Here is a 27805-nt window from a genome sequence, read left to right as displayed (position 1 = left end):
AGCTTTCCACAACTAAACAAATATTATTCTTATTTTCTATTTTCATATATAGCAGCAATGGTGTGTGTGTGTATAAGAGAGGATGTATCAATGTATACTTGATTTAATTTCAGCTCTCAGATCCACACGGGTGGGAGAACTGGGTTTATTCATTATTTGGATGTATTAATTAGTCGGATTCCGTTGCAAAACGTTTGGTCTGTTGCAAAAGGTTTTGCAACGAAAACGAGAGTTTTTATTGGAGAAATTTAAGTAGGTCCCTCCCCGTTTCTTTCCGTTTGTTCAGTTTGTTTCCGTTTGGTTCCTAGAGTAAACGGTAAACTATATATACACGCACACACTACATTGACACTCCCACACACATTCACATACACTACACACATAAGCTAACACACACACGCACACAGAGACCGACACAACACAAACACACACTTTTACAATCATCATTTGCTGCTGGTGCTCTGTTCTTTATTTTATTCTTATTATCGATCCTGATGTCTAGTCACTTTACCCTGCCTTCGTGTACATATCTACCTCAAATACCTTATTATTATCTATCCTGATGTCTAGTCACTTTACCCTGCCTTCGTGTACATATCTACCTCAAATACCTTATTATTATCTATCCTGATGTCTAGTCACTTTACCCTGCCTTCGTGTACATATCTACCTCAAATACCTTATTATTATCTATCCTGATGTCTAGTCACTTTACCCTGCCTTCGTGTACATATCTACCTCAAATACCTTATTATTATCTATCCTGATGTCTAGTCACTTTACCCTGCCTTCATGTACATATCTACCTCAAATACCTTATTATTATCTATCCTGATGTCTAGTCACTTTACCCTGCCTTCGTGTACATATCTACCTCAAATACCTTATTATTATCTATCCTGATGTCTAGTCACTTTACCCTGCCTTCGTGTACATATCTACCTCATGCCTCTGCATATTGATCTGCTACTCCCTGTGTATATACTGTAGTTCCATTCTTGTGTATTTTATTTTATTCCTCTTGTACTACTTTATTTTTAAACTCTGTGTCGTGGGGAAGGGCTCGTAAGCAAGCATTCCATGGTAAAGTCTACACCAGTTGTATTCGGCCCATGTGACAAATACAATTAGATGTTATCTTATTTGATTTCAACGGTTTCTTTTTCTAACGCGTTTTTCCAACAGAATCCGACTAATGAATACACCCCCGGGGTTCAATCAAATCCGCACTCTCCTTTTTTACTGAACGAAGATAGGCTACTTGCAGGGCGAGCTGACACTTCCTCCAGCGTTGGCAACATCCGGATTCCAGTCGAGATGGTCATGGCGGAGGGTGCAGCTGTTATGAGGAGGAATCGACCAGGGACTAAAGAAAAGGTACCGGATTTTAGCAACATGGTTTAATGTTAGTGTGCTCAATGCTCCTGTCTTGCATTTTACTTGGGCACATTTGTATCCTTTCCTTTATGGCCCGTTTGTCAGCTGCTAACGTTAGCTTACTTAACTAGCTAATGTTGCTAGTTAGCGAGGCTACATACAGCCAGCTGGCTAGCCAGTCAAAGTCAGGAGCTATAAGATATGGGTTGGTAACAGCTATCAAACAATGCCTGTTTTATATTGTCAATTGTCTGAAGTTATCTGAACATCGAATCTACAGGTAACTATGTAGTAGGTAACTACCTCGCCCTTCATCACGACTCTCAGTGCCATTAGATTACACATCAGTCACTGGATGAAGGATTCTTCTGTAGGTGGGAGTTTTGTTAACCTGCGACATTCAGTCTGAACATTAACACGGATAGTTTGCAGTATGATTTTGGAAACATACCGACCTTATCTTTCATATCTGCGAGAAATAATGTAAAAAACAAACAACAAAAAACATGTGAAATTGATACACATCTTTAAAAGGTTACATGGACATATTTCCATTTTACAACGCTTGTTAAGGTCTAGATACCTGTGCTAATTAGCTATCTCTGCGTCTCTGAACAACTGTGTGTAAACTGAAGACAGGCCACAAACATGTCACTGAAAAATACTGTCCACTGCAGCTGTGTTAACCGGTTAAACCAGTGGCGGCTGGTGGGAGGACCTATATGAGGACCTCATTGGAATGAGCCCTTCCTATAGCTCCTCCCACCAGCCTTCACTGGTGTACAGTAAGCTGTATTTTGCATTTGTGAAATTATTCTGATGTGACATGAATGTAGAGGGATTTATGTTTCTAGAACCGTACCACAATTGAGAATGGATTCGTGTTTAGATGGAGTATTTGGCTTCCAGAGCCAATTCGCCCTTTAAACAGAACATGTAAGGTCCTTGGACTATAAGGAGTGATGTTAGGCTCCTTTAGTCCAGTATTGGGCTAGTAGCTACCTAGTCATTTACCAGACAGAGATAAGCTAGCTGGCGAGGTCTTTTTGTCAGCTGAATCAGTGCAGTTAGTTTGCCCTGCTCAGTTTCTTGTGTATGCCCACAGGACTTCTACAACTGGCCCGATGAGTCATTCGAGGAGATGGACAGCACACTGGCTGTGCAGCAGGTGGGAGTCAGATGTCTCTGTTATAATGTTTGAAATATCTTACTGTTTGAGTCATTTGAACATGATGACAGTGTGGTTAATTGAAGAAGTCTAATCAGGCATTCTACTAGCTACGTAGCTAGGGTTGATCTGTGTCAGCAGTTCTCTGTAACATTCTCCAGTATGGATTGAGCAGTTGCATATAGCCAAAATATCTGAGAAACTGAAATCTTTCAAGTGTAGACAACAATCAGACTGCTATTCTGCCATTTGAGTTGCTGAGGTAGAATGGCTTAGTCAGGTGATATATTTAATACAGTTCTGTTCTGCTTCTAAAGTGTGTTTGTGGTTCTTCTCAGTACATCCAACAGAACATCCGTACAGACTGCTCCAACATGGACAAGATCCTGGAGCCCCCAGAGGGTCAGGATGAAGGGGTCTGGAAGTACGAACACCTCAGGTAGTGGCTGCCGTTTACCACTTACACGAAAGTCATGTGGACATCCAAAATGTGTACTGGTGCTGAAAACAAATCCTTCTTTTAATATTTGATCTTGTCTCCTGTCCTCCATTTTTAGGCAGTTCTGTTTGGAGCTGAACGGACTTGCTGTGAAACTACAGGTATGCTCTTACGATTGACCAGCAGGCCTGGGCATTTCCAGTCCTCGGGGGCCTGATTGGTGCCACAGTTTTGCTCCAGCTAACACACCTGACTCCAATAACCACCTAATCATGATCTTCAGTTTAGAATGACATTTGATTAATCAGCTGTGTTTGTTAGGGATGGAGAAAAAGTGTGACACCAATCAGGCCCTGAGGACTGGAGTTTCCCAGGCCTGTGACATAGCTCTTCAGGAAGATCATGTTGAACATCCATTCTTCTCACACTGTGTTTGTTGGAGTGGTAACGTCCAGTAAGTCTGTTGCTAACATGTACTCTGTCTGTTCACAGGGAGAATGCCACCCAGACACATGCACCCAGATGACGGCAACAGAGCAGTGGATCTTCCTCTGCGCTGCACACAAGACTCCCAAAGAGGTAAGGTCCTCTCTGCCCACAGCATTTGTAGAGACGGATCCCTCATCCAGTTCCTACCCCCTTTCCCTGGTATAAGAATAGAACACTAATATAAACCAGTTACACTTTTATCCAAAGACACTTAGTCTTAGTGACTTAGTCATGCATGCATACAGTTTTTGTTTTGAAGTAAGCATTTCGTTGGACTGTGTATCCCAGTGGGAATCGAACCACATGGCACTTGGTATTGCAAGCACCGTGCTCTACCAACTGAGCCACACAGGACTACAAGATAGTTGTCCTCTGGCACCGAACATTCAACATGCCAGGACTAATAACACCATTATAGTCATTATTGTATCATGGCTGGTACTCAAGCCTGTTGTGTTTGCTGTCTCCTGCAGTGTCCAGCCATCGACTACACCAGACACACTCTGGACGGAGCCGCCTGCCTCCTCAACAGTAACAAGTACTTCCCTAGCAGGTAACAACTGTTTACCGTGTTCCTATGTCTCCTGTGACTAACTTTCTCATTAACCCCCAGCACCCTTCACACAGAAATCACAATCGTTTTTTTATTTAACACCATTTCATCCTATTGATCATTCGCATCGTACTGATTTATGCGGCTACCTACACTTGCTGTAAGCGTTGTAATAAAGTTGCTGTCTATAGATTGTAAACTGATTTGGTCTCTGTTCTATGGTAGAGTGAGCATTAAAGAATCCTCAGTAGGGAAACTGGGTTCAGTTTGTCGACGGATCTACAGGATATTCTCCCACGCTTACTTCCACCATCGTCAGATCTTTGACAAGTATGAGGTAAGCGTTTTCTATGACTGTCTTTATTCCTGTGAATTGTAATTACACATGTCCATACTGTACTTAAAGCACTAACCCAAAACCTAGCCCTAAGCCTGGGATTCAATCTGATCCCGCGTTGTCGAATGTTCCAGCGGCTGCGGAGATCACATTCACGGTTAACGCTGCATATGTCGGCTCAATGGGAAATGACCTTTACATGTTAAGCGTGCTACAATGCGTGATCAGATTGAATCCCGTTCTAACTCTTACCCCAACAGGTTTCACATAGATTCAGCTGTGATTGTGATGATACTTGTTACATTGTACTTAATATAATTTGACTCTGGTTTATTGGTTACCAGTGATTACAGCTTTCAACTAGCATTGGATTTAGAAATGTTGTTGTTGTTGTTGTTGTTGTTGTTGTTGTTGTTAGGATTTTATTTAGGAAAACTCAAGCGAATGCTCTTGCCCTCTCCAGAACGAGACGTTCCTGTGCCATCGGTTCACGCGCTTTGTGATGAAGTACAACCTGATGTCCAAGGACAACCTGATCGTTCCCATCATGGAGGATGAGACTAACCCTAACGAAGCAGAGGGCGAGAACGACGCCTGAGGACTGGGATCTGAAGAGGATCTGCTACACCCTGCCAAACTATTTCAAACACATGGCTGTTACACACACACACACACCCACAACCACACAATACTCTCAAAAGCACACTAAAATCACCTGTTTTTAAGTAGAATATTTTCAATATTGTATGAACATCCTAATTTAGCTTGTATGTTTCAGAGAACAAGACAATGTTGTGGTTAAATGACTAACCAATATACACTGAGGCCAGTTAATTAGGTACACCCATCTAGTACCGGGTCAGACCCCGCTTTGCCACCAAAACAGCCTGAATTCTTCAGGGCATGGATTCTACAAGGTGTCGGAAACGTTCCACGTGGATGTCGGTCCATGCAGACGGGATGGCATCACGCAGTAGCTGCAGATTGGACGGCGGTACATTGATGCTGTGAACAGCACGGTCTACCTCATCCCAAAGATGCTCTCTATTGGGTTTGGTCAGCAACAGTGTTCAGATACGCTGTGGCGTTCGATCGTTGCTAAATTGGTATCAAGGGACCTAACATGTGCCAGGAAAATGTTCCCCACACCAGTACCCTACCGGCACCAGCCTGTACCGTTGACACCAGGTAGGATGGGTCAACGCACTCCTGCTGTTTACTCCAGAACCCGACTCTGTCATCAGCGTGAACTGGGATTCGTCAGACCCGGCAAGGTGTTTCCACTCCTCAATTGTCCAGTGTTGGTAATTGCGTTCCCACTAGTGCTTCTTCTTTGTTTTAGCTGATAGGAGTGGAACCCCGTGTGGTCGTCTGCTACAATAGCCCATCCGTGACAAGGATCGACTAGTTGTGCGTTCTGAAATGCCGTTCTGCACATCACTGTTGTACTGTGCCGTTATTTGCTAGTTAGTGGCCAGCCTGTTAGCTTGCATGATTCTTGCCATTCTCCTTCGACCTCTCATCAACGAGTTGTTTTCACCCACAGGGCTGCCGCTGACTGGATCATTTTTGTTTGTCGCACCATTCGCGGTAAACTCATGACACTGTCGTGCGTGAAAATCCCAGGAGGCCGGCCCTTTTGGAGATATTGGATCCGGCGCGCCTAGCACAGACGATCATACCACGCTCAAAGTCACTTAGGTCGCTAGTTTTACACATTCTAGCATTCAATCAAACAGTTACTGAATGGCTCAATGCCTGTCTGCCTGCTTTATAGACCAAGCCACAGCCACGTGACTCACTGTCTGTAGGAGCGAATCATTTTGGTGAACAGGGTGGTGTACCTGATAAACTGTGAGACACCCTTGGCTAGTTACTTTATCATGTGCTTTCTGTTTGGTCCTTAGGCAGCGTTTACACAGGCAACCAAATTCTTATGGGAAAAAGAATTGCTCTGCTTGGTCAAAAGATCATAATTGGGCTGTCTGTGTAAACGAAGCCTTTGTTGTGTTCTAGGTGTCAGGAACTCTGGTCTAATGTAGATCTACAAGTTAATATAACAGGTATTTAATAAACAGCCTACATTATACAGGTTGATATAACAGGTATTTAATAAACAGCCTACATTACAGGTTGATATAACAGCCTACATTATACAGGTTGATATAACAGGTATTTAATAGTCCATTATTTCTGACTATACTGTATATAGCACCACGTCAGTCTTCCATCCTAGATTAAGGAAGTGGAAGGACATGATTAATTGAAGACTATAACAAAAAATGGGTTGTAGGGTTTTAGTCCACTAATGACTGAGGTTAGGATTAGGGGAAGGGAAGCTGATCCTAGATCAACTGAGGTTAGGATTAGGGGAAGGGAAGCTTATCCTAGATCAGCTGAGGTTAGGATTAGGGGAAGGGAAGCTGATCCTAGATCAGCTGAGGTTAGGATTAGGGGAAGGGAAGCTGATCCTAGATCAGCTGAGGTTAGGATTAGGGGAAGGGAAGCTGATCCTAGATCAACTGAGGTTAGGATTAGGGGAAGGGAAGCTTATCCTAGATCAGCTGAGGTTAGGATTAGGGGAAGGGAAGCTGATCCTAGATCAACTGAGGTTAGGATTAGGGGAAGGGAAGCTTATCCTAGATCAGCTGAGGTTAGGATTAGGGGAAGGGAAGCTGATCCTAGATCAACTGAGGTTAGGATTAGGGGAAGGGAAGCTTATCCTAGATCAGCTGAGGTTAGGATTAGGGGAAGGGAAGCTGATCCTAGATCAGCTGAGGTTAGGATTAGGGGAAGGGAAGCTGATCCTAGATCAGCTGAGGTTAGGATTAGGGGAAGGGAAGCTGATCCTAGATCAACTGAGGTTAGGATTAGGGGAAAGGGAGCTGATCCTAGATCAGCTGAGGTTAGGATTAGGGGAAGGGAAACTGATCCTAGATCAACTGAGGTCAGGATTAGGGGAAGCTGATCCTAGATCAGCTGAGGTTAGGATTAGGGGAGGGGAAGCTGATCCTAGATCAGCTGAGGTTAGGATTAGGGGAAACTGATCCTAGATCAACTGAGGTTAGGATTAGGGGAAGGGAAGCTGATCCTAGATCAGCTGAGGTTAGGATTAGGGGAAGGGAAGCTGATCCTAGATCACACGGACGTATCCATCCTTCTCAAGGGTATCCATCCTTCTCAAGGGAAGCTGATCCTAGATCAGCTGAGGTTAGGATTAGGGGAAGGGAAGCTGATCCTAGATCAACTGAGGTTAGGATTAGGGGAAGGGAAGCTGATCCTAGATCAACTGAGGTTAGGATTAGGGGAAGGGAAGCTGATCCTAGATCAACTGAGGTTAGGATTAGGGGAAGGGAAGCTGATCCTAGATCAACTGAGGTTAGGATTAGGGGAGGGGAAGCTGATCTGCACCTAGGGGAAGCTTCAACCCAGAGCCAAAAACTGCAACATTGCCGCAGGATAGCCTGTTTACTGGGCCAGAGTTCCTACATCTTTCACACTACAAAGACTGCTTTCCTAATGACTTGTTTCTATAGAAGGGGACGGGGGTGTTTTATGTTCATGCCATTTAGGGCAACAATCTCTCACTATATTTATTTAAAAGAAAGGAATTTGATGTTTTATTAGTGAATATTAATTAATGACAGCTACTCAGAAATGCCTTAGGTTTTCAAAGCACATGTATGTCTCATTCACTTTCTATATTCTTGTGATTAACTATTACTCAGGCAACACAACGATGTGTTTGACTGTGTTGCCATTTTGTCCCTGGTGGATATCCATTCACTGTTTCTTATTAAAATATCAGATATATTTACAATCAAGTGCCATGTGTATTCCTATTGTACATTTGTGACCTGTAGTCTTCACATTTTCACCGTAGTGCAACGTTTTCAAACAGGCTTCCATTTCATCAGTAAGGTTTTTTTAATAAAGGGTTGTTTCCCTGGGCTCAATGACACACGGACGTATCCATCCTTCTCAAGGGTTCAAACTTTATTCTTATGAACAATGACACACGGACGTATCCATCCTTCTCAAGGGTTCAAACTTTATTCTTATGAACAATGACACACGGACGTATCCATCCTTCTCAAGGGTTCAAACTTTATTCTTATGAACAATGACACACGGACGTATCCATCCTTCTCAAGGGTTCAAACTTTATTCTTATGAACAATGACACACGGACGTATCCATCCTTCTCAAGGGTTCAAACTTTATTCTTATGAACAATGACACACGGACGTATCCATCCTTCTCAAGGGTTCAAACTTTATTCTTATGAACAATGACACACGGACGTATCCATCCTTCTCAAGGGTTCAAACTTTATTCTTATGAACAATGACACACGGACGTATCCATCCTTCTCAAGGGTTCAAACTTTATTCTTATGAACAATGACACACGGACGTATCCATCCTTCTCAAGGGTTCAAACTTTATTCTTATGAACAATGACACACGGACGTATCCATCCTTCAAGGGTTCAAACTTTATTCTTATGAACAATGACACACGGACGTATCCATCCTTCTCAAGGGTTCAAACTTTATTCTTATGAACAATGACACACGGACGTATCCATCCTTCTCAAGGGTTCAAACTTTATTCTTACGAACAATGACACACAGACGTATCCATCCTTCTCAAGGGTTCAAACTTTATTCTTACGAACAATGACACACGGACGTATCCATCCTTCTCAAGGGTTCAAACTTTATTCTTACGAACAATGACACACGGACGTATCCATCCTTCAAGGGTTCAAACTTTATTCTTATGAACAACACGACCCACTTCTGAACACAAGTCTTAAACATTTCCAACCAATATTCGGAAAGAACAAGGCACAACGTAATGTGCAGAAGAACATAAACATCCAAATGTTAGCTAGTGTTCAGAACTATATACAAAACATGCACCGATGTTAAAACAAAATCTTAACTGTAAGGTCAAGACAACTTAGCCTCATTTATAAAAAGGGTAGACGAAGGGAACATATCTTAACTCAAACAATATTTGCCATTTTTTAAAGGCTGTACTTTGGAGCAAAGCATAGTTGATCTGCTCCTCAAATTGAGTAATGGGATTACAGGAAGTAGAGGAAGGGAAGAAATGGGGAGGTGGAATATCCTCAAACTGAACTTCAAACATCTAACATTGTAATAAATAGTTAAACATTTGTTTTAAAAGGCAAGACACATTGACTTGACAATGTGGTGCTATGAAAATATGTAAAGAGTAAAACATGTTTATTTAAATGTAACATTTTGAGAAATTACAGGCATGCTTGGAATACAACAAAATACTTTTCCTAAAATGATCTAATTTCAAATCAAACTTTGATTCTGTTTTATTAGTAACTGACCAAACCAAATGTACCTAAACGTTTATTTTAATGTTAAATTAACAGGACGTGGGAGCACTTATTTATGAAATTCTTCTGTCATTTGTTTTCTTCTGGCATTGACTTTCACTATGATCAAAATTCTCAACAAGAAAACAAGTACGTTTCAGAGCAAAACGGCATAACTTTTCAATTGTGAACCGTTGTGGAAAATTCGAGATGTTTCTACCCTGATTATATATATTTTTTACAGGGAAGATAATGAAAGTGAATAGCAGTTCACACAAAACAAAATCAGACACCTCATAGTACATGCTATTCAAATAATTATTCAAAAAAATAGGCCTACATGAAATATGTGATGTCATAAATTCTTTAGTTAAACCTCAACTCTGACACCCATAGCTTATCAGTTATAGAATACAATTTATAAAAACTTTTTTTTTTTTACAGACTACATGCATAAGCAATGAGGGAGCAGACCAAGACAGGATGCAGGAAAAAGGAAACCTAACCGTGTAAACCTGAGTGGACCATGGGTGACTCATGACTGAACCAAGGGTGATTGAAGTTGATGAAGATGAGGTGAATAATTTACAGGCAGGAAAGAATGGCAAAAAAAAGAGCTTACTTTGTTGACCTTCCAATCTTCAAATGTCCCAGCCGTCACACAAAGCCGACGTGAGACCACGTGAATCTGTTTGACTGATATTCATTGTACTTTGTGGTCCCAGTCCTGTGGATAGAGTTATTTTGATGTTACCCCTCATCTGGAGGGAACATCGTTTTTAGAGACTCACAATCACAGAAAAATCTACATGAAACAGCTCTCGAAAACATGAGATACATAAAAATGCATAAAATAATCTCCTGTTTATGTATTTTTTCATCCAGTTAGAGAATTATGTAACGATTAACCCTCTAGGGATATTTTTGCCCTCTTCTGTGACAGCAGCCTAATTATTTTTAAATACATTTTCCAACATGTATTGCAGTCACATTAAAAAGACAGTAATCTTGACTATTCTAATACCATTGAGATAAAACATGCTCAATAGCAGATAAAGAGCTTTTCACCAATATTGGCAATAATCTTCGTTAGACTTTTTTTTGCTTTGCGTTAAGAGCTAATTTGAAAAACAAAACTTGTGATTGGCCAATAGGCCTACATAAAGCAGTACCAGGAAATAGTTCCCTATTGCTTCTATACTCTGAACGGTTACATGGCAAAAGTTTGACACAGATGCCAATGGAGGAACATTCTTGTTACAAAAGATCGTTTAGCTTAACTTTAAGCTCAATCATGCATTAGGTTAAGTTATGAAACAGTTAAACAGTACAATATAGTACCAAGAGCTAGTTATCCCTCCGAGTTGTGGAAAAAACACCAGAGAAAACTATGCACTTTTTCACAGTCCAGAAGTGATAGAATGAGCACTTACATCATAGTGCTTACAGTACTTTTTAGTAGCTAAAATGATAGAATAATACATTAAATTATACTACACAGATAAAAAAATGAACATTCAGCGAGCACATAGTTGTCTGGGACTGAATAATATAATGCGGGTGAAGGAGACAGGGTCATGAGAAGCGGGTGGAGCGATTGAGAAGCGGGTGGAGAGATTGAGAAGTAGGTCTTTCTGCCTGAGGAGATGGGCGTTTCATTGGCTGAAAGGAAACGTGGATGACCTCTACTTGAGTGGTTCGGTGGCGGGCAGAGGGGAGGGGTCAGTGGTGATTTCTGGGCGGTACTCCTTGCGCAGGTGGGCGTAGTGCGGGTTGCGGCCGTACCTGGGCTTCAGGGTGACCGGCGAGGAGGGGTAACCTCGCCTCATGGCGTGGAACTTCTGTTCCTAGATGGGGAACGTAACAGACACGACACATGACAATCCTTCTCCAACAGTCATTCCTCACAACAGACCAATAAAGATGATTCTCTAGCATGCATTATCATATGTCATAATAAGTTTATACTGGTATTATAACTGGTACCTTTCCTGGTTCTTGCTGTATCATGACAGGTGTCATCCCCCCTGGACTTTGTGGGTAGTATGATAACGTGTGATTGTAGGCTGGTTGCACCATGTGGTCGATGAACTGCTGCTGTGGTAAAACAAGTAAGCACTGAGTACGGTTTTATACATCAACTGTCACCTAATGCTAACGCTATGAAGTAGCATATGGGAAATAGTACCCTGACCGAGGGAACTACAAAATGGTTGTGTTCAGTAGGTCGTACTGTGGCAAAACATTTTGAAACAGTCAATACAAATGTGCCTTTCTTATTTTTTTCTCAGTTTTGAGCGTAATGAACAGGACCCAGGTCAGGATGTTATCAACCTCTGGGATGGGGGCCTCTATGAGGGGCATGGCAGGCTGGACACAGCCCCCGTCGCTGGGCTGCTCCATGGGCTGGTACAGGAGCTCAGAGGGCTGCATGTACAACACTGGGCTGGAGGGCACTGGAGACTGACACACACACACAATTAGTTGACATTTAGAAAACACCTTGCTCTGATAAAAACCCACTCACAAACATAGAGGTGAAGAACACAGAAGCCCATCTCCTTACCTGAGGAACGTTCCATTGCAGGTGACTAGGGTGACACTGTGTAGGGGCCTGAAGGACACAGAGTATAGGAAACATCAGTACCCAGGAGTACACCAGCTTTCTCCCGGAATAACACCTCAATAGCATTACATTACATCTGAACAGCTGACTTGGCTGTCAGTGGCTGAGATACCAGTATTTACAATGGATGTCTTATGATGCTGTACTGGTGACTACGGTTAGCCTGGTCCCAGATCTGTTTGTGCTGTCTTGCCAACTCCTATGGTCATGAACATCATTCCTATAGAACACAAACAGATCTGGGATCAGGCTGGTCAGCTGAGCTGTAATGGTGGTGGTGAGACGGTCCAGGACAGTCTGCTCTGACCTGGTAGTGATGGTAGGCCGGCTGCTGGTAGATAGGTGGAGGCTGGTGGGTCAGCATGACTGGAGAGCCAGGCACTGAGCGGGACTACAAGGACACAGACGCACATGTAATATGCGGGACACCAGCCATGTAAGAAAGAACATGTATCTTTACGCCAAAAAAGCAAATGTACAATAACTTAAGATTTTATCAAATGCAGTGAATTGTATAAAATGACTAAAACACTGTAGTATGTCATGTCTGTTTCCTGTATGAAACATGATCAATAGTCTCTCTATGATTCTCACATGTTGCTGTGTAATCAAATCTTCATGTAGAATGCACATTTCATTCACCACCAGGGAAAATGTGGCATGAGCACATGGCTGAGTAAAGGATAGGACTCACAGGCCAGTGGTAGGGGGTGGAGGGGCTCATCTCTGGGGTGTGGAAGTAAGCCACTCCGTTGTGGTAGGTGTAGGGGTACCCCGTAGAGGTGGTGAGGTACATGGTTCCACAGGGGGTGGGCATCATGGCAGGAGTATGGCTGGACAGAGAGAAGCTGTTTGCTGAGTGGAGGAGGAAGGAGGCACAAGTCAACCACCAGGTTATGTACAAAGGCAAATGTTATCGACACTCAATCCCAGGTGATAATTCAGCATTTTAAAGCCAACAAGTGCAAGAGCACATTAGTCCCCACCCACCACGATCAAGATAAGACAATATATGGTATGATAGTTCAAATGTTCAATAATGCATTACAAACGTGTTGAAAAAGTTATTTCCACCACTATGTAATCCTACTGCTTCAGCTGTCACTCATCTACAGCATGGTAAGACAACCCTGTTCCTGAGGTGCTGCAGGATTCTGTTCAATCTAGGCACCACACCTGACCAAATTAGCTAATGTTCAGTGACTGCCTAAATTCAACACACCTGGTCTTCCAGGTCGGTTAAAGCACTTCAGGACCAGGGTGACCTAGCCCTGCTCTACGGTGCTCTGTTACTTACGGTGACCTCCCACTTGTTGCTTGCGGACGGCCTGGCCGATGTTGAGCCTCTTGTCCCGGAAGCACAGTCTGTCAGCCTGGGGATGTGGTGGTGGCAGAGGGACAGGGGGTATCCGGTACAGATTGAGACAGATCACTTTATTACCCATGACCATGACTTTACTGGTGATGGACTGAGCTAAATCTAATGTGAATTTGAGCTGCTGTCTGCCAGAAGGAGATATAAGGTTTGTATTGTATCATTTCTATCCCATATCTCTACAGTATACTGGCTCTAAAAAAAAGGTGCCATCTAGCACCTAAAAGGGTTCTTCGGCTATCCTCATAGGGGAACCGTTTTGGATTCCATGTGGAACCCTTTCCAGAGGGCTCTACATGTAACCCAAAATGATTATACCTGGAACCAAAAAGGGTTCTCCTATGGGGACAGTCGATGAACCCTTTTGTGAAAGAGTGTACTTTTAGTTACTCACATCATGAAGGATTCTCTCTGTATCCTCCTGCGTCTCAAAGGTAACAAAGCCATATCTGTGGGATGGACACAAACACACAGTGTCCCTGGATTACATTTCCATTGCCATACCTTATTTAATAAACATCATTGCAAGTGTCATCCAGTCTATGTGGGGCAGAACATCTCCAGTTTAACTGAACTCACCCTTTTGACACCCCAGCACGGTCAATCACTATCTTCACCTCCTTCACTTCTCCATGCTGGGAGAAGAAGCGTCTCAGGTCGCTCTCATTGGTCTACACACAAAAAGAACACACCCCTTTTATGCTCCAGTAACATGCAGCAGCAGCAAAAAGGTAAAGTTAGGTCGCAAAACACAAAACCAGGAGGCCCTATGAAAGTAAAGAAAGAGACAAAATTCACCTTGAAATCAATGCCTCCCACAAAGATGCGGTTAGGGATGATGGTGCCAAAACGGGGGGCATGGTGAGAGGGAGAGGTGTTGTTGCTGAGGTCTTGAGACGCTGGAGTAGGAGGAGGAGAGGGAGTGCTGGTCTGCGTGCAGATTGAGATTAGCTTGAAACAGAACAAGAGCATCACTGGATTGGCCATCCTCACCAATGCTGAGAAATTCTGATAATGTAGCAAAAGTTAGCTATTTTACAAAGCAATATTGTTTGATATCTTTAAGACAAAAGGTATGTTGTAAGCCTTTGATCTTTCAAAACAAACTGTCTCTACAACTGTATTATTGGGGACAACTGCACCTTGAAAAGAGGTTGTCTTTGTAGATGCACTTTTGTTTTGTCTAGAGCTGGGAATAACGAGCCAACCCTGAGTGACCTTTTGCTTTTTAAAGCCTATAATACGGCTCACAGAAATGCATGAGAAACTGCACAATGCTAGGCTAAGGTTTAGGAGAGAATTTAGCTAGTTAGCTAGCTACTAGCTACCAAGAGTCAGCCAACACATTTTCGATCAGGAGAAACATGCAAGACCAATCACCATTTACCAATAAACGAGTTACAACATAACTTACTCTGGTTTGGAATACATTATCTATATCAAGCGACATATAACTGAACAGAAAGAACGCTAGTTAACATAGCTAGCTAGATAAGTTAGCTAAACTAAATACCTTGCTAACTTTATGCACTGGAAGCTAACGTTAGTGATAGCTAGACAATTATCGTTAGCATTCAAGAGTGACATTTTTAACTTACTGGCTATATAACATTAATTTATATAATTGTAGTATTGGCAACCCACATTGTTACATGAATCACAATTAAATATACCGACACAATCAAACGTAACACTTATCTGTTTAGCTACTTTGCTAGCTAGCCGATTTAACGTTATATATATATATATTTTACATATTCATCTTAGCTAGCTACTGGTAGCTAGCAAGATGACAAGTAAAGTTAGTACGCTCGTGAAGGTAACTTACAGCTATTTCGTTCTCCATCGTAGACACCGTGCTTAATTAGATGGCTTGAACAAGTAAAGTGGAAACAAATAATTGATTGAGGGTTATATCCAATGTAAAACAGCAAGACAATGGCAACTAAAGTTAAAACACCTTGCAAGCGAAGTGCACACAGCCAGGGACAGCCGACCTTGTATCAGAGTCATCAACACCAGTCCCGCTCGAGCTGCAGCAGGAACGAAGGAAAAATATCTGGCGTTTACCAGATCGAGCTAGTCGATCCTAAACCATTCATATTCATAGGGCAAGTATTGGTTACATTTATTTTGTTTCATTTGGATTTAACCAGAGAAACATGTATATATAGATAATTGTTAGTTTGTTTCCATGTGCCAAAGGTAGGAAACTTTAGAGCAGTCGCAGGTTAGCTAGCTAGTTTAATTCGGTTTTATTTCCCGCTCTTCGGGGCTCTGCCGCCCCCAACTTGTCAAGATGGCACTTTCCCAGTCCCCAATGACAACGTTGTTGGCGGGAGAAAAACCGTTTTTAGGAAAACCGTTTTTATTGAACAATTACAGTTAATTGCTACATTATAAGTGTGCATGAATGAACATGGCAATTATCGTATTATTAATATTTTGGCACAAATATTCTACAAAGAAAACTAGCAAACATACCAAAACATTTACCCTATCGCCCGAGTGTATGGTTGGTATCGGGTTCTGTCTTGCCTGGTTGCCATTTTTTTAAAGCTCATGTTCAACTCCTTGTACTTCATATTCACATGACTTGGAGAACAAGGAGTGGAATGTTAGCTAAACAGACTGGCAACCAGGCTACTAGGTTCTGTCAGGCAGAGACCGTTCACATTGATACAGCACCTGTTGCTGTCTTCAATGCAGCGTCCCTCCCAGTCTGGCTCTTCCTGAGAGGCCTTTTATATATGAACCCTCTTTGATTAGCCATGCACTGTAGTGTGAAGTCCTTAGCTGATCTTTTCACAAGTAGACCTATGGGTAAATGAAATAGAATGTATCTGTGACGTTCAGCATTATTTTGCTAGGTCGCTACATTACATAGGCCTATTGAAAGCATTGAATTGATTTTGTGTGCAAGCATCCAATATTGCTATTAATATGTTGCAGGTGTTGTGCAGTAAGGTACAAGCTACAGGTGCTATTATTGGTTGCGTTCCCCTGCTCAAACGCTGCATGCATAAACCAATGGTTGCCTGCCCTGTCATCAACTGTGCAGTTTTGCACCAAAATGCTAAAACATAAGATGTGGTTAGTTGATACATAAAATACCTATCCGGGCGTTGTAAAATCTGGCATGTGTCAGCTACGTCAGAGCAGAGGAACTCAGAGCAGAGGAACACGACCATTGCCATGCCTTGTTTTGTCATGTTCCCTAGCCTAGCAGAATGTCACACCTGTTCACGCTGCTGGTGCTTGGCTTACCTACCTGGGAGCACTGAGGTCCAGGGAGGCTGGAGGGTGAACCGTGCATTTCTCCACGGTCCTGGGAGAGACAGGGTTTAGTGCGATGAAAGAAAGAGACACTGTGAGAACTCTGTCGCCAGGCTTGCAATGCCTGTGCTGCACATACCAGGACGGTATCGTTTAACCATGAACTGTGGGCAATGAGCACCGCCATCCACCCTCTCCTGCCCCATATCTCTCACTCTGTTGCTTTGCTTATAGTCCCTCCTTTTTCTTTATCCTTCTCTAGCCCTGACCAAAGAAAGAGTTCTAGTATATACACTCTGTCTTGGCTATACACTGAGTATACAAAACATTAGGAACAACTGCTGTTTCCATGACATCGGCTGACCAGGTGAATCCTGGTGAAAGCTATGATCCCTTATTGATGTCACTTGTTTAATCCACATCAATCAGTTTAGATGAAGGGGAGGAGACAGGTTAGAGAAGGATTTTTAAGCCTTGAGACAATTAAGACATGGATTGTGTATGTGTGCCATTCAGAGGGTGAATGGACAAGACAAAATATTTAAGAGCCTTTGAACAGACTATAGTAGTAGGTGCCAGGCGCACCGGTTTGTGGCAAGAACTGCAACGCTGCTGGGTTTTTCACGCTCAACAGTTTCCGGTGTGTATCAAGAATGGTCCACCAGCCAATGTGACACAACTGTGGAAGCATTGGAGTCAACATGGGCCAGCATCCCTGGGGAACGCTTATGACACCTTTCATCGCCACCTTGTCCATGCCCTGACAAATTGAGGCTGTTCTGAGTGCAAACTCAATTTTAGGAAGGTGTTCGTAATGTTTGGTATACTCAGTGTATATCCTTCCTGGTTTGGTCAGTATTATGGCCAGTATGCAATATACTGGCTAAAGGTCTCCAGAATAATGTCGGCCTGAATAAATATTTATGCAATATTCAAGATCAGTCACAAGAGGGCAATGTTTCCCTCTGAATTTGTGCTGGTTAGAACAAAACATAGCCTGCCTGTCTACTACAACATGTCATGAACTGGGTTTGTTTGACATTTCTAATCCAGAGAACGGTAAAGCATGTTGTAGGTCTAGTATGTAATGAGATGCTTAGAGAACCTTTCATTTGATAGCTGTGTTCTATCAGGCAATATGGCTCATAACAGCTTTATCCACCACCAGGATAGGTTCAGGCCTATCGCTGGGAGGGTTAGGCCTATAGGATGTGTCTGTCTGACTCCTAGGCAGGGGGACAAAGTACCTGACAGACTCAGTTTATAATGCAGATGTACATCTGGGGCAGTATTTCCCTAGCATTACACACTTGATTTAAAGGTTTGATGATGAGTTGATTAGTGGAATCAGGCGTGTAGTACTTGGGCAAAAACATGGCCTCCTCAGCCTGACAGGGCTGCATGCGGAAAGGAGTCTCCATCAAATAAAATTGTATTTGTCACATGCTTTGTAAACAACAGGTGTAGACTAATAATAAAATATTTAACTTATGGGCTGTTCCGGACAATGCATAGAGAAAAATAATAGAAAAATAATAACACAAGGAATAAATACACAATGAGTACAAATAACTTGGCTATATACACGGGGTACCAGTACCGAGTCGATGTACAGGGGTATGGTCAGGTTACAGTCAGCCATGTAGCCTCTTTTAACTCAGTCAGGTGTGACATGTAGCCATGTAGCCCCCTTTTAACTCAGTCAGGTTTGACATGTAGCCATGTAGCCTCTTTTAACTCAGTCAGGTGTGACATGTAGCCCCGTAGCCTCTTTTAACTCAGTCAGGTTTGACATGTAGCCATGTAGCCTCTTTTAACTCAGTCAGGTGTGACATGTAGCCATGTAGCCTCTTTTAACTCAGTCAGGTTTGACATGTAGCCATGTAGCCTCTTTTAACTCAGTCAGGTGTGACATGTAGCCTCTTTTAACTCAGTCAGGTTTGACATGTAGCCATGTAGCTTCTTTTAACTCAGTCAGGTGTGACATGTAGCCCCGTAGCCTCTTTTAACTCAGTCAGGTTTGACATGTAGCCATGTAGCCTCTTTTAACTCAGTCAGGTGTGACATGTAGCCATGTAGCCTCTTTTAACTCAGTCAGGTTTGACATGTAGACATGTAACTTCTTTTAACTCAGTCAGGTTACAGTCAGCCATGTAGCTTCTTTTAACTCAGTCAGGTGTGACATGTAGCCATGTAGCCTCTTTTAACTCAGTCAGGTTTGACATGTAGCCCCGTAGCCTCTTTTAACTCAGTCAGGTTACAGTCAGCCATGTAGCTTCTTTTAACTCAGTCAGGTGTGACATGTAGCCATGTAGCCTCTTTTAACTCAGTCAGGTGTGACATGTAGCCCCGTAGCCTCTTTTAACTCAGTCAGGTTACAGTCAGCCATGTAGCTTCTTTTAACTCAGTCAGGTGTGACATGTAGCCATGTAGCCCTCTTTTAACTCAGTCAGGTGTGACATGTAGCCATGTAGCTTCTTTTAACTCAGTCAGGTTTGACATGTAGCCCCGTAGCCTCTTTAAACTCAGTCAGGTTTGACATGTAGCCTCTTTTAACTCAGTCAGGATTGACATGTAGCCTCTTTTAACTCAGTCAGGATTGACATGTAGCCTCTTTTAACTCAGTCAGGTGTGACATGTAGCCTCTTTAAACTCAGTCAGGTGTGACATGTAGCCTCTTTTAACTCACTCAGGATTGACATGTAGCCTCTTTTAACTCAGTCAGGTGTGACATGTAGCCTCTTTAAACTCAGTCAGGTGTGACATGTAGCCTCTTTTAACTCAGTCAGGTTTGACATGTAGCTTCTTTTAACTCAGTCAGGATTGACATGTAGCCTCTTTTAACTCAGTCAGGTGTGACATGTAGCCTCTTTTAACTCAGTCAGGTGTGACATGTAGCCTCTTTTAACTCAGTCAGGATTGACATGTAGCCTCTTTTAACTCAGTCAGGTGTGACATGTAGCCATGTAGCCTCTTTTAACTCAGTCAGGTGTGACATGTAGCCTCTTTTAACTCAGTCAGGTGTGACATGTAGCCTCTTTTAACTCAGTCAGGTGTGACATGTAGCCTCTTTTAACTCAGTCAGGTGTGACATGTATCCTCTTTAAACTCAGTCAGGTGTGACATGTAGCCTATTTTAACTCAGTCAGGTGTGACATGTAGCCTCTTAACTCAGTCAGGTGTGACATGTATCCTCTTTAAACTCAGTCAGGTGTGACATGTAGCCTCTTTTAACTCAGTCAGGACTGACATGTAGCCTCTTTAAACTCAGTCAGGTGTGACATGTAGCCTCTTTTAACTCAGTCAGGTGTGACATGTATCCTCTTTAAACTCAGTCAGGTGTGACATGTAGCCTCTTTAAACTCAGTCAGGTGTGACATGTAGCCTCTTTTAACTCAGTCAGGTGTGACATGTATCCTCTTTAAACTCAGTCAGGTGTGACATGTAGCCTCTTTTAACTCAGTCAGGTGTGACATGTAGCCTCTTTAAACTCAGTCAGGTGTGACATGTAGCCTCTTTAAACTCAGTCAGGTGTGACATGTAGCCTCTTTTAACTCAGTCAGGTGTGACATGTAGCCTCTTTTAACTCAGTCAGGTGTGACATGTAGCCTCTTTTAACTCAGTCAGGTGTGACATGTAGCCTCTTTTAACTCCGTCAGGTGTGACATGTAGCCTCTTTTAACTCCGTCAGGTGTGACATGTAGCCTCTTTTAACTCAGTCAGGTGTGACATGTATCCTCTTTAAACTCAGTCAGGTGTGACATGTAGCCTCTTTAAACTCAGTCAGGTGTGACATGTAGCCTCTTTTAACTCAGTCAGGTGTGACATGTAGCCTCTTTTAACTCAGTCAGGTGTGACATGTAGCCTCTTTAAACTCAGTCAGGTGTGACATGTAGCCTCTTTTAACTCAGTCAGGTGTGACATGTATCCTCTTTAAACTCAGTCAGGTGTGACATGTAGCCTCTTTTAACTCAGTCAGGTGTGACATGTAGCCTCTTTTAACTCAGTCAGGTGTGACATGTAGCCTCTTTAAACTCAGTCAGGTGTGACATGTAGCCTCTTTTAACTCAGTCAGGTGTGACATGTAGCCTCTTTTAACTCAGTCAGGTGTGACATGTAGCCTCTTTAAACTCAGTCAGGTGTGACATGTAGCCTCTTTTAACTCAGTCAGGTGTGACATGTATCCTCTTTAAACTCAGTCAGGTGTGACATGTAGCCTCTTTTAACTCAGTCAGGTGTGACATGTAGCCTCTTTTAACTCAGTCAGGTGTGACATGTAGCCTCTTTAAACTCAGTCAGGTGTGACATGTAGCCTCTTTAAACTCAGTCAGGTGTGACATGTAGCCTCTTTTAACTCAGTCAGGTGTGACATGTAGCCTCTTTAAACTCAGTCAGGTGTGACATGTAGCCTCTTTTAACTCAGTCAGGTGTGACATGTAGCCTCTTTTAACTCAGTCAGGTGTGACATGTATCCTCTTTAAACTCAGTCAGGTGTGACATGTAGCCTCTTTAAACTCAGTCAGGTGTGACATGTAGCCTCTTTAAACTCAGTCAGGTGTGACATGTAGCCTCTTTTAAACTCAGTCAGGTGTGACATGTAGCCTATTTAAACTCAGTCAGGTGTGACATGTAGCCTCTTTTAACTCAGTCAGGTGTGACATGTATCCTCTTTAAACTCAGTCAGGTGTGACATGTAGCCTCTTTAAACTCAGTCAGGTGTGACATGTAGCCTCTTTTAACTCAGTCAGGTGTGACATGTAGCCTCTTTTAACTCAGTCAGGTGTGACATGTAGCCTCTTTTAACTCAGTCAGGTGTGACATGTAGCCTCTTTTAACTCAGTCAGGTGTGACATGTAGCCTCTTTTAACTCAGTCAGGTGTGACATGTAGCCTCTTTAACTCAGTCAGGTGTGACATGTATCCTCTTTAAACTCAGTCAGGTGTGACATGTAGCCTCTTTAAACTCAGTCAGGTGTGACATGTAGCCTCTTTTAACTCAGTCAGGTGTGACATGTATCCTCTTTAAACTCAGTCAGGTGTGACATGTAGCCTCTTTTAACTCAGTCAGGTGTGACATGTAGCCTCTTTTAACTCAGTCAGGTGTGACATGTAGCCTCTTTAAACTCAGTCAGGTGTGACATGTAGCCTCTTTTAACTCAGTCAGGTGTGACATGTAGCCTCTTTTAACTCAGTCAGGTGTGACATGTAGCCTCTTTAAACTCAGTCAGGTGTGACATGTAGCCTCTTTTAACTCAGTCAGGTGTGACGTGTAGCCTCTTTAAACTCAGTCAGGTGTGACATGTAGCCTCTTTAAACTCAGTCAGGTGTGACGTGTAGCCTCTTTTAACTCAGTCAGGTGTGACATGTAGCCTCTTTTAACTCAGTCAGGTGTGACATGTATCCTCTTTAAACTCAGTCAGGTGTGACATGTAGCCTATTTAAACTCAGTCAGGTGTGACATGTAGCCTCTTTTAACTCAGTCAGGTGTGACATGTATCCTTTTTAAACTCAGTCAGGTGTGACATGTAGCCTCTTTTAACTCAGTCAGGTGTGACATGTAGTCTCTTAACTCAGTCAGGTGTGACATGTATCCTCTTTAAACTCAGTCAGGTGTGACATGTAGCCTCTTTTAACTCAGTCAGGACTGACATGTAGCCTCTTTTAACTCAGTCAGGTGTGACATGTATCCTCTTTAAACTCAGTCAGGTGTGACATGTAGCCTCTTTAAACTCAGTCAGGTGTGACATGTAGCCTCTTTTAACTCAGTCAGGTGTGACATGTAGCCTCTTTAGACTCAGTCAGGTGTGACATGTAGCCTCTTTTAACTCAGTCAGGTGTGACATGTAGCCTCTTTTAACTCAGTCAGGTGTGACATGTATCCTCTTTAAACTCAGTCAGGTGTGACATGTAGCCTCTTTAAACTCAGTCAGGTGTGACATGTAGCCTCTTTTAACTCAGTCAGGTGTGACATGTAGCCTCTTTAAACTCAGTCAGGTGTGACATGTAGCCTCTTTAAACTCAGTCAGGTGTGACATGTAGCCTCTTTTAACTCAGTCAGGTGTGACATGTATCCTCTTTAAACTCAGTCAGGTGTGACATGTATCCTCTTTAAACTCAGTCAGGTGTGACATGTAGCCTCTTTAAACTCAGTCAGGTGTGACATGTATCCTCTTTAAACTCAGTCAGGTGTGACATGTAGCCTCTTTAAACTCAGTCAGGTGTGACATGTAGCCTCTTTTAACTCAGTCAGGTGTGACATGTAGCCTCTTTAAACTCAGTCAGGTGTGACATGTAGCCTCTTTAAACTCAGTCAGGTGTGACATGTAGCCTCTTTTAACTCAGTCAGGTGTGACATGTACCCTCTTTAAACTCAGTCAGGTGTGACATGTAGCCTCTTTTAACTCAGTCAGGTTTGACATGTAGCCTCTTTTAACTCAGTCAGGATTGACATGTAGCCTCTTTTAACTCAGTCAGGACTGACATGTAGCCTCTTTTAACTCAGTCAGGTGTGACATGTAGCCTCTTTTAACTCAGTCAGGTGTGACATGTAGCCTCTTTTAACTCAGTCAGGTGTGACATGTATCCTCTTTTAACTCAGTCAGGTGTGACATGTATCCTCTTTAAACTCAGTCAGGTGTGACATGTAGCCTCTTTTAACTCAGTCAGGTGTGACATGTAGCCTCTTAACTCAGTCAGGTGTGACATGTAGCCTCTTTTAACTCAGTCAGGTGTGACATGTATCCTCTTTAAACTCAGTCAGGTGTGACATGTAGCCTCTTTAAACTCAGTCAGGTGTGACATGTAGCCTCTTTTAACTCAGTCAGGACTGACATGTAGCCTCTTTTAACTCAGTCAGGTGTGACATGTAGCCTCTTTTAACTCAGTCAGGTGTGACATGTATCCTCTTTAAGCTCAGTCAGGTGTGACATGTAGCCTCTTTTAACTCAGTCAGGTGTGACATGTATCCTCTTTAAACTCAGTCAGGTGTGACATGTAGCCTCTTTAAACTCAGTCAGGTGTGACATGTAGCCTCTTTTAACTCAGTCAGGTGTGACATGTATCCTCTTTAAACTCAGTCAGGTGTGACATGTAGCCTCTTTAAACTCAGTCAGGTGTGACATGTAGCCTCTTTTAACTCAGTCAGGTGTGACATGCAGCCTCTTTTAACTCAGTCAGGTGTGACATGTATCCTCTTTAAACTCAGTCAGGTGTGACATGTAGCCTCTTTAAACTCAGTCAGGTGTGACATGTAGCCTCTTTTAACTCAGTCAGGTGTGACATGTAGCCACTTTTAACTCAGTCAGGTGTGACATGTAGCCTCTTTTAACTCAGTCAGGTGTGACATGTAGCCTCTTTTAACTCAGTCAGGTGTGACATGTAGCCTCTTTTAACTCAGTCAGGTGTGACATGTAGCCTCTTTTAACTCAGTCAGGTGTGACATGTAGCCTCTTTAAACTCAGTCAGGTGTGACATGTAGCCTCTTTTAACTCAGTCAGGTGTGACATGTATCCTCTTTAAACTCAGTCAGGTGTGACATGTAGGCTCTTTAAACTCAGTCAGGTGTGACATGTAGCCTCTTTTAACTCAGTCAGGTGTGACATGTAGCCTCTTTTAACTCAGTCAGGTGTGACATGTAGCCTCTTTTAACTCAGTCAGGTGTGACATGTAGCCTCTTTTAACTCAGTCAGGTGTGACATGTATCCTCTTTAAACTCAGTCAGGTGTGACATGTATCCTCTTTAAACTCAGTCAGGTGTGACATGTATCCTCTTTAAACTCAGTCAGGTGTGACATGTAGCCTCTTTAAACTCAGTCAGGTGTGACATGTAGCCTCTTTAAACTCAGTCAGGTGTGACATGTAGCCTCTTTTAACTCAGTCAGGTGTGACATGTAGCCTCTTTTAACTCAGTCAGGTGTGACATGTAGCCTCTTTAAACTCAGTCAGGTGTGACATGTAGCCTCTTTTAACTCAGTCAGGTGTGACATGTAGCCTCTTTAAACTCAGTCAGGTGTGACATGTAGCCTCTTTTAACTCAGTCAGGTGTGACATGTATCCTCTTTAAACTCAGTCAGGTGTGACGTGTAGCCTCTTTAAACTCAGTCAGGTGTGACGTGTAGCCTCTTTTAACTCAGTCAGGTGTGACATGTAGCCTCTTTTAACTCAGTCAGGTGTGACATGTATCCTCTTTAAACTCAGTCAGGTGTGACATGTAGCCTATTTAAACTCAGTCAGGTGTGACATGTAGCCTCTTTTAACTCAGTCAGGTGGGACATGTATCCTCTTTAAACTCAGTCAGGTGTGACATGTAGCCTCTTTTAACTCAGTCAGGTGTGACATGTAGCCTCTTAACTCAGTCAGGTGTGACATGTATCCTCTTTAAACTCAGTCAGGTGTGACATGTAGCCTCTTTTAACTCAGTCAGGACTGACATGTAGCCTCTTTTAACTCAGTCAGGTGTGACATGTATCCTCTTTAAACTCAGTCAGGTGTGACATGTAGCCTCTTTAAACTCAGTCAGGTGTGACATGTAGCCTCTTTTAACTCAGTTAGGTGTGACATGTATCCTCTTTAAACTCAGTCAGGTGTGACATGTAGCCTCTTTTAACTCAGTCAGGTGTGACATGTAGCCTCTTTAAACTCAGTCAGGTGTGACATGTAGCCTCTTTAAACTCAGTCAGGTGTGACATGTAGCCTCTTTTAACTCAGTCAGGTGTGACATGTAGCCTCTTTTAACTCAGTCAGGTGTGACATGTAGCCTCTTTTAACTCAGTCAGGTGTGACATGTAGCCTCTTTTAACTCAGTCAGGTGTGACATGTAGCCTCTTTTAACTCAGTCAGGTGTGACATGTAGCCTCTTTAGACTCAGTCAGGTGTGACATGTAGCCTCTTTTAACTCAGTCAGGTGTGACATGTAGCCTCTTTTAACTCAGTCAGGTGTGACATGTATCCTCTTTAAACTCAGTCAGGTGTGACATGTAGCCTCTTTAAACTCAGTCAGGTGTGACATGTAGCCACTTTTAACTCAGTCAGGTGTGACATGTAGCCTCTTTTAACTCAGTCAGGTGTGACATGTAGCCTCTTTTAACTCAGTCAGGTGTGACATGTAGCCTCTTTTAACTCAGTCAGGTGTGACATGTAGCCTCTTTTAACTCAGTCAGGTGTGACATGTAGCCTCTTTAAACTCAGTCAGGTGTGACATGTAGCCTCTTTTAACTCAGTCAGGTGTGACATGTATCCTCTTTAAACTCAGTCAGGTGTGACATGTAGCCTCTTTAAACTCAGTCAGGTGTGACATGTAGCCTCTTTTAACTCAGTCAGGTGTGACTTGTAGCCTCTTTTAACTCAGTCAGGTGTGACATGTATCCTCTTTAAACTCAGTCAGGTGTGACATGTAGCCTCTTTAAACTCAGTCAGGTGTGACGTGTAGCCTCTTTTAACTCAGTCAGGTGTGACATGTAGCCTCTTTTAACTCAGTCAGGTGTGACATGTATCCTCTTTAAACTCAGTCAGGTGTGACATGTAGCCTATTTAAACTCAGTCAGGTGTGACATGTAGCCTCTTTTAACTCAGTCAGGTGTGACATGTATCCTCTTTAAACTCAGTCAGGTGTGACATGTAGCCTCTTTAAACTCAGTCAGGTGTGACATGTAGCCTCTTTTAACTCAGTCAGGTGTGACATGTATCCTCTTTAAACTCAGTCAGGTGTGACATGTAGCCTCTTTAAACTCAGTCAGGTGTGACATGTAGCCTCTTTTAACTCAGTCAGGTGTGACATGTAGCCTCTTTTAACTCAGTCAGGTGTGACATGTAGCCTCTTTTAACTCAGTCAGGTGTGACATGTATCCTCTTTAAACTCAGTCAGGTGTGACATGTATCCTCTTTAAACTCAGTCAGGTGTGACATGTATCCTCTTTAAACTCAGTCAGGTGTGACATGTAGCCTCTTTTAACTCAGTCAGGTGTGACATGTAGCCTCTTTAAACTCAGTCAGGTGTGACATGTAGCCTCTTTTAACTCAGTCAGGTGTGACATGTAGCTTCTTTTAACTCAGTCAGGTGTGACATGTAGCCTCTTTAAACTCAGTCAGGTGTGACATGTAGCCTCTTTTAACTCAGTCAGGTGTGACATGTAGCCTCTTTTAACTCAGTCAGGTGTGACATGTAGCCTCTTTTAACTCAGTCAGGATTGACATGTAGCCTCTTTTAACTCAGTCAGGTGTGACATGTAGCCTCTTTTAACTCAGTCAGGTGTGACATGTAGCCTCTTTTAACTCAGTCAGGTGTGACATGTAGCCTCTTTAAACTCAGTCAGGTGTGTGCTTTAGAGTGAGAAAAAGGTTCCACTCTTCAAGTTCCCCAGCACCTTCTTCAGTATTTTAGGTTATTAACAAGCTGTGACAACAACAGCACTACGACCTGCTGAACTTATTACAGTAAGTCACCACCCTAGACGTTGTAGTGCCTCTCCCTAAGTCCCATTGGGCTATGTTTGATTTACAGGAGTATTTATGGTTCTGCGCCCAGATATCTAACTGATTACTTTCCCTGTGTTAGGGATGCACATAATCACGGCACCAGATCAGGTGTTGTTAATGTGTGTTTATACAGGTTCAGGAGTAATGCTGGGAATTTTCTAGTTATATGTGTATTTTCAAGTTATATGTGTGCTTGTTTTTTTTAAATGGTCGAATCAATAAACTAAAGTAAAAAACTAAAAGTTTCTCTCCCTAAGTCAAATTGGGCCAGGTACTGGTAGCTGGAGAGAGACAGTGGAGGGGAGAGTGGGTGGGCAGCCAATTAGCGGCGC

The 27805-nt window shown here is 42.7% G+C and overlaps 2 protein-coding genes across 7 annotated transcripts; one reads left to right on the top strand and one right to left on the bottom strand.

Moving 5' to 3' along the window:
- Positions 1-1262: 1262 nt before the first annotated feature.
- LOC115196479 (MOB-like protein phocein) lies at positions 1263-6536 on the top strand. Its single transcript, XM_029757347.1, has 8 exons — positions 1263-1377; positions 2483-2545; positions 2884-2984; positions 3103-3145; positions 3477-3563; positions 3947-4026; positions 4252-4363; positions 4827-6536. The coding sequence occupies exons 1-8, from the start codon at positions 1318-1320 to the stop codon at positions 4959-4961; spliced, it is 681 nt and encodes a 226-aa protein (XP_029613207.1). The 5' UTR covers positions 1263-1317; the 3' UTR covers positions 4962-6536.
- A 3947-nt stretch (positions 6537-10483) lies between these two features.
- Positions 10484-16228, bottom strand: LOC115196478 (protein boule-like). Of its 6 annotated transcripts, none has more exons than XM_029757343.1 (12): positions 16210-16228; positions 15554-15597; positions 14524-14676; positions 14305-14396; positions 14120-14174; positions 13648-13723; positions 13045-13205; positions 12658-12741; positions 12291-12338; positions 12059-12187; positions 11711-11821; positions 10484-11571 (listed from the first exon to the last, which is right to left on the bottom strand). In XM_029757343.1, exons 2-12 carry the CDS (start codon positions 15569-15571, stop codon positions 11410-11412), a joined length of 1089 nt encoding a protein of 362 aa, XP_029613203.1. In that variant the 5' UTR covers positions 15572-15597; positions 16210-16228; the 3' UTR covers positions 10484-11409. The 6 variants fall into 6 exon arrangements, with proteins under 6 accessions (XP_029613203.1, XP_029613201.1, XP_029613200.1 ...); XM_029757341.1 differs by lacking the exon at positions 16210-16228 and adding an exon at positions 15686-16007; XM_029757340.1 differs by lacking the exon at positions 16210-16228 and adding an exon at positions 15723-16007.
- Positions 16229-27805: the final 11577 nt, after the last annotated feature.

Source organism: Salmo trutta, chromosome 6 (assembly GCF_901001165.1).
Source record: "Salmo trutta chromosome 6, fSalTru1.1, whole genome shotgun sequence".
Lineage (NCBI taxonomy): Eukaryota > Metazoa > Chordata > Actinopteri > Salmoniformes > Salmonidae > Salmo > Salmo trutta.
This window is presented reverse-complemented; position numbering and strand designations above follow the sequence as displayed.

Bases quoted from the DNA above. Each gene is read 5' to 3' on its own strand.
- LOC115196479 (XM_029757347.1), top strand. From the start codon at position 1,318: ATGGTCATGGCGGAGGGTGCAGCTGTTATGAGGAGGAATCGACCAGGG. The intron at 1,378-2,482 runs GTACCGGATTTT...GTATGCCCACAG, and splicing joins GACCAGGGACTAAAGAAAAG to GACTTCTACAACTGGCCCGA. The intron at 4,364-4,826 runs GTAAGCGTTTTC...TGCCCTCTCCAG, and splicing joins AGATCTTTGACAAGTATGAG to AACGAGACGTTCCTGTGCCA.
- LOC115196478 (XM_029757343.1), bottom strand. The intron at 12,188-12,290 runs GTAAGGAGATGG...TGTGTGTGTCAG, and splicing joins TGCAATGGAACGTTCCTCAG to TCTCCAGTGCCCTCCAGCCC. The intron at 11,572-11,710 runs GTACCAGTTATA...TTCCCCATCTAG, and splicing joins TACAGCAAGAACCAGGAAAG to GAACAGAAGTTCCACGCCAT.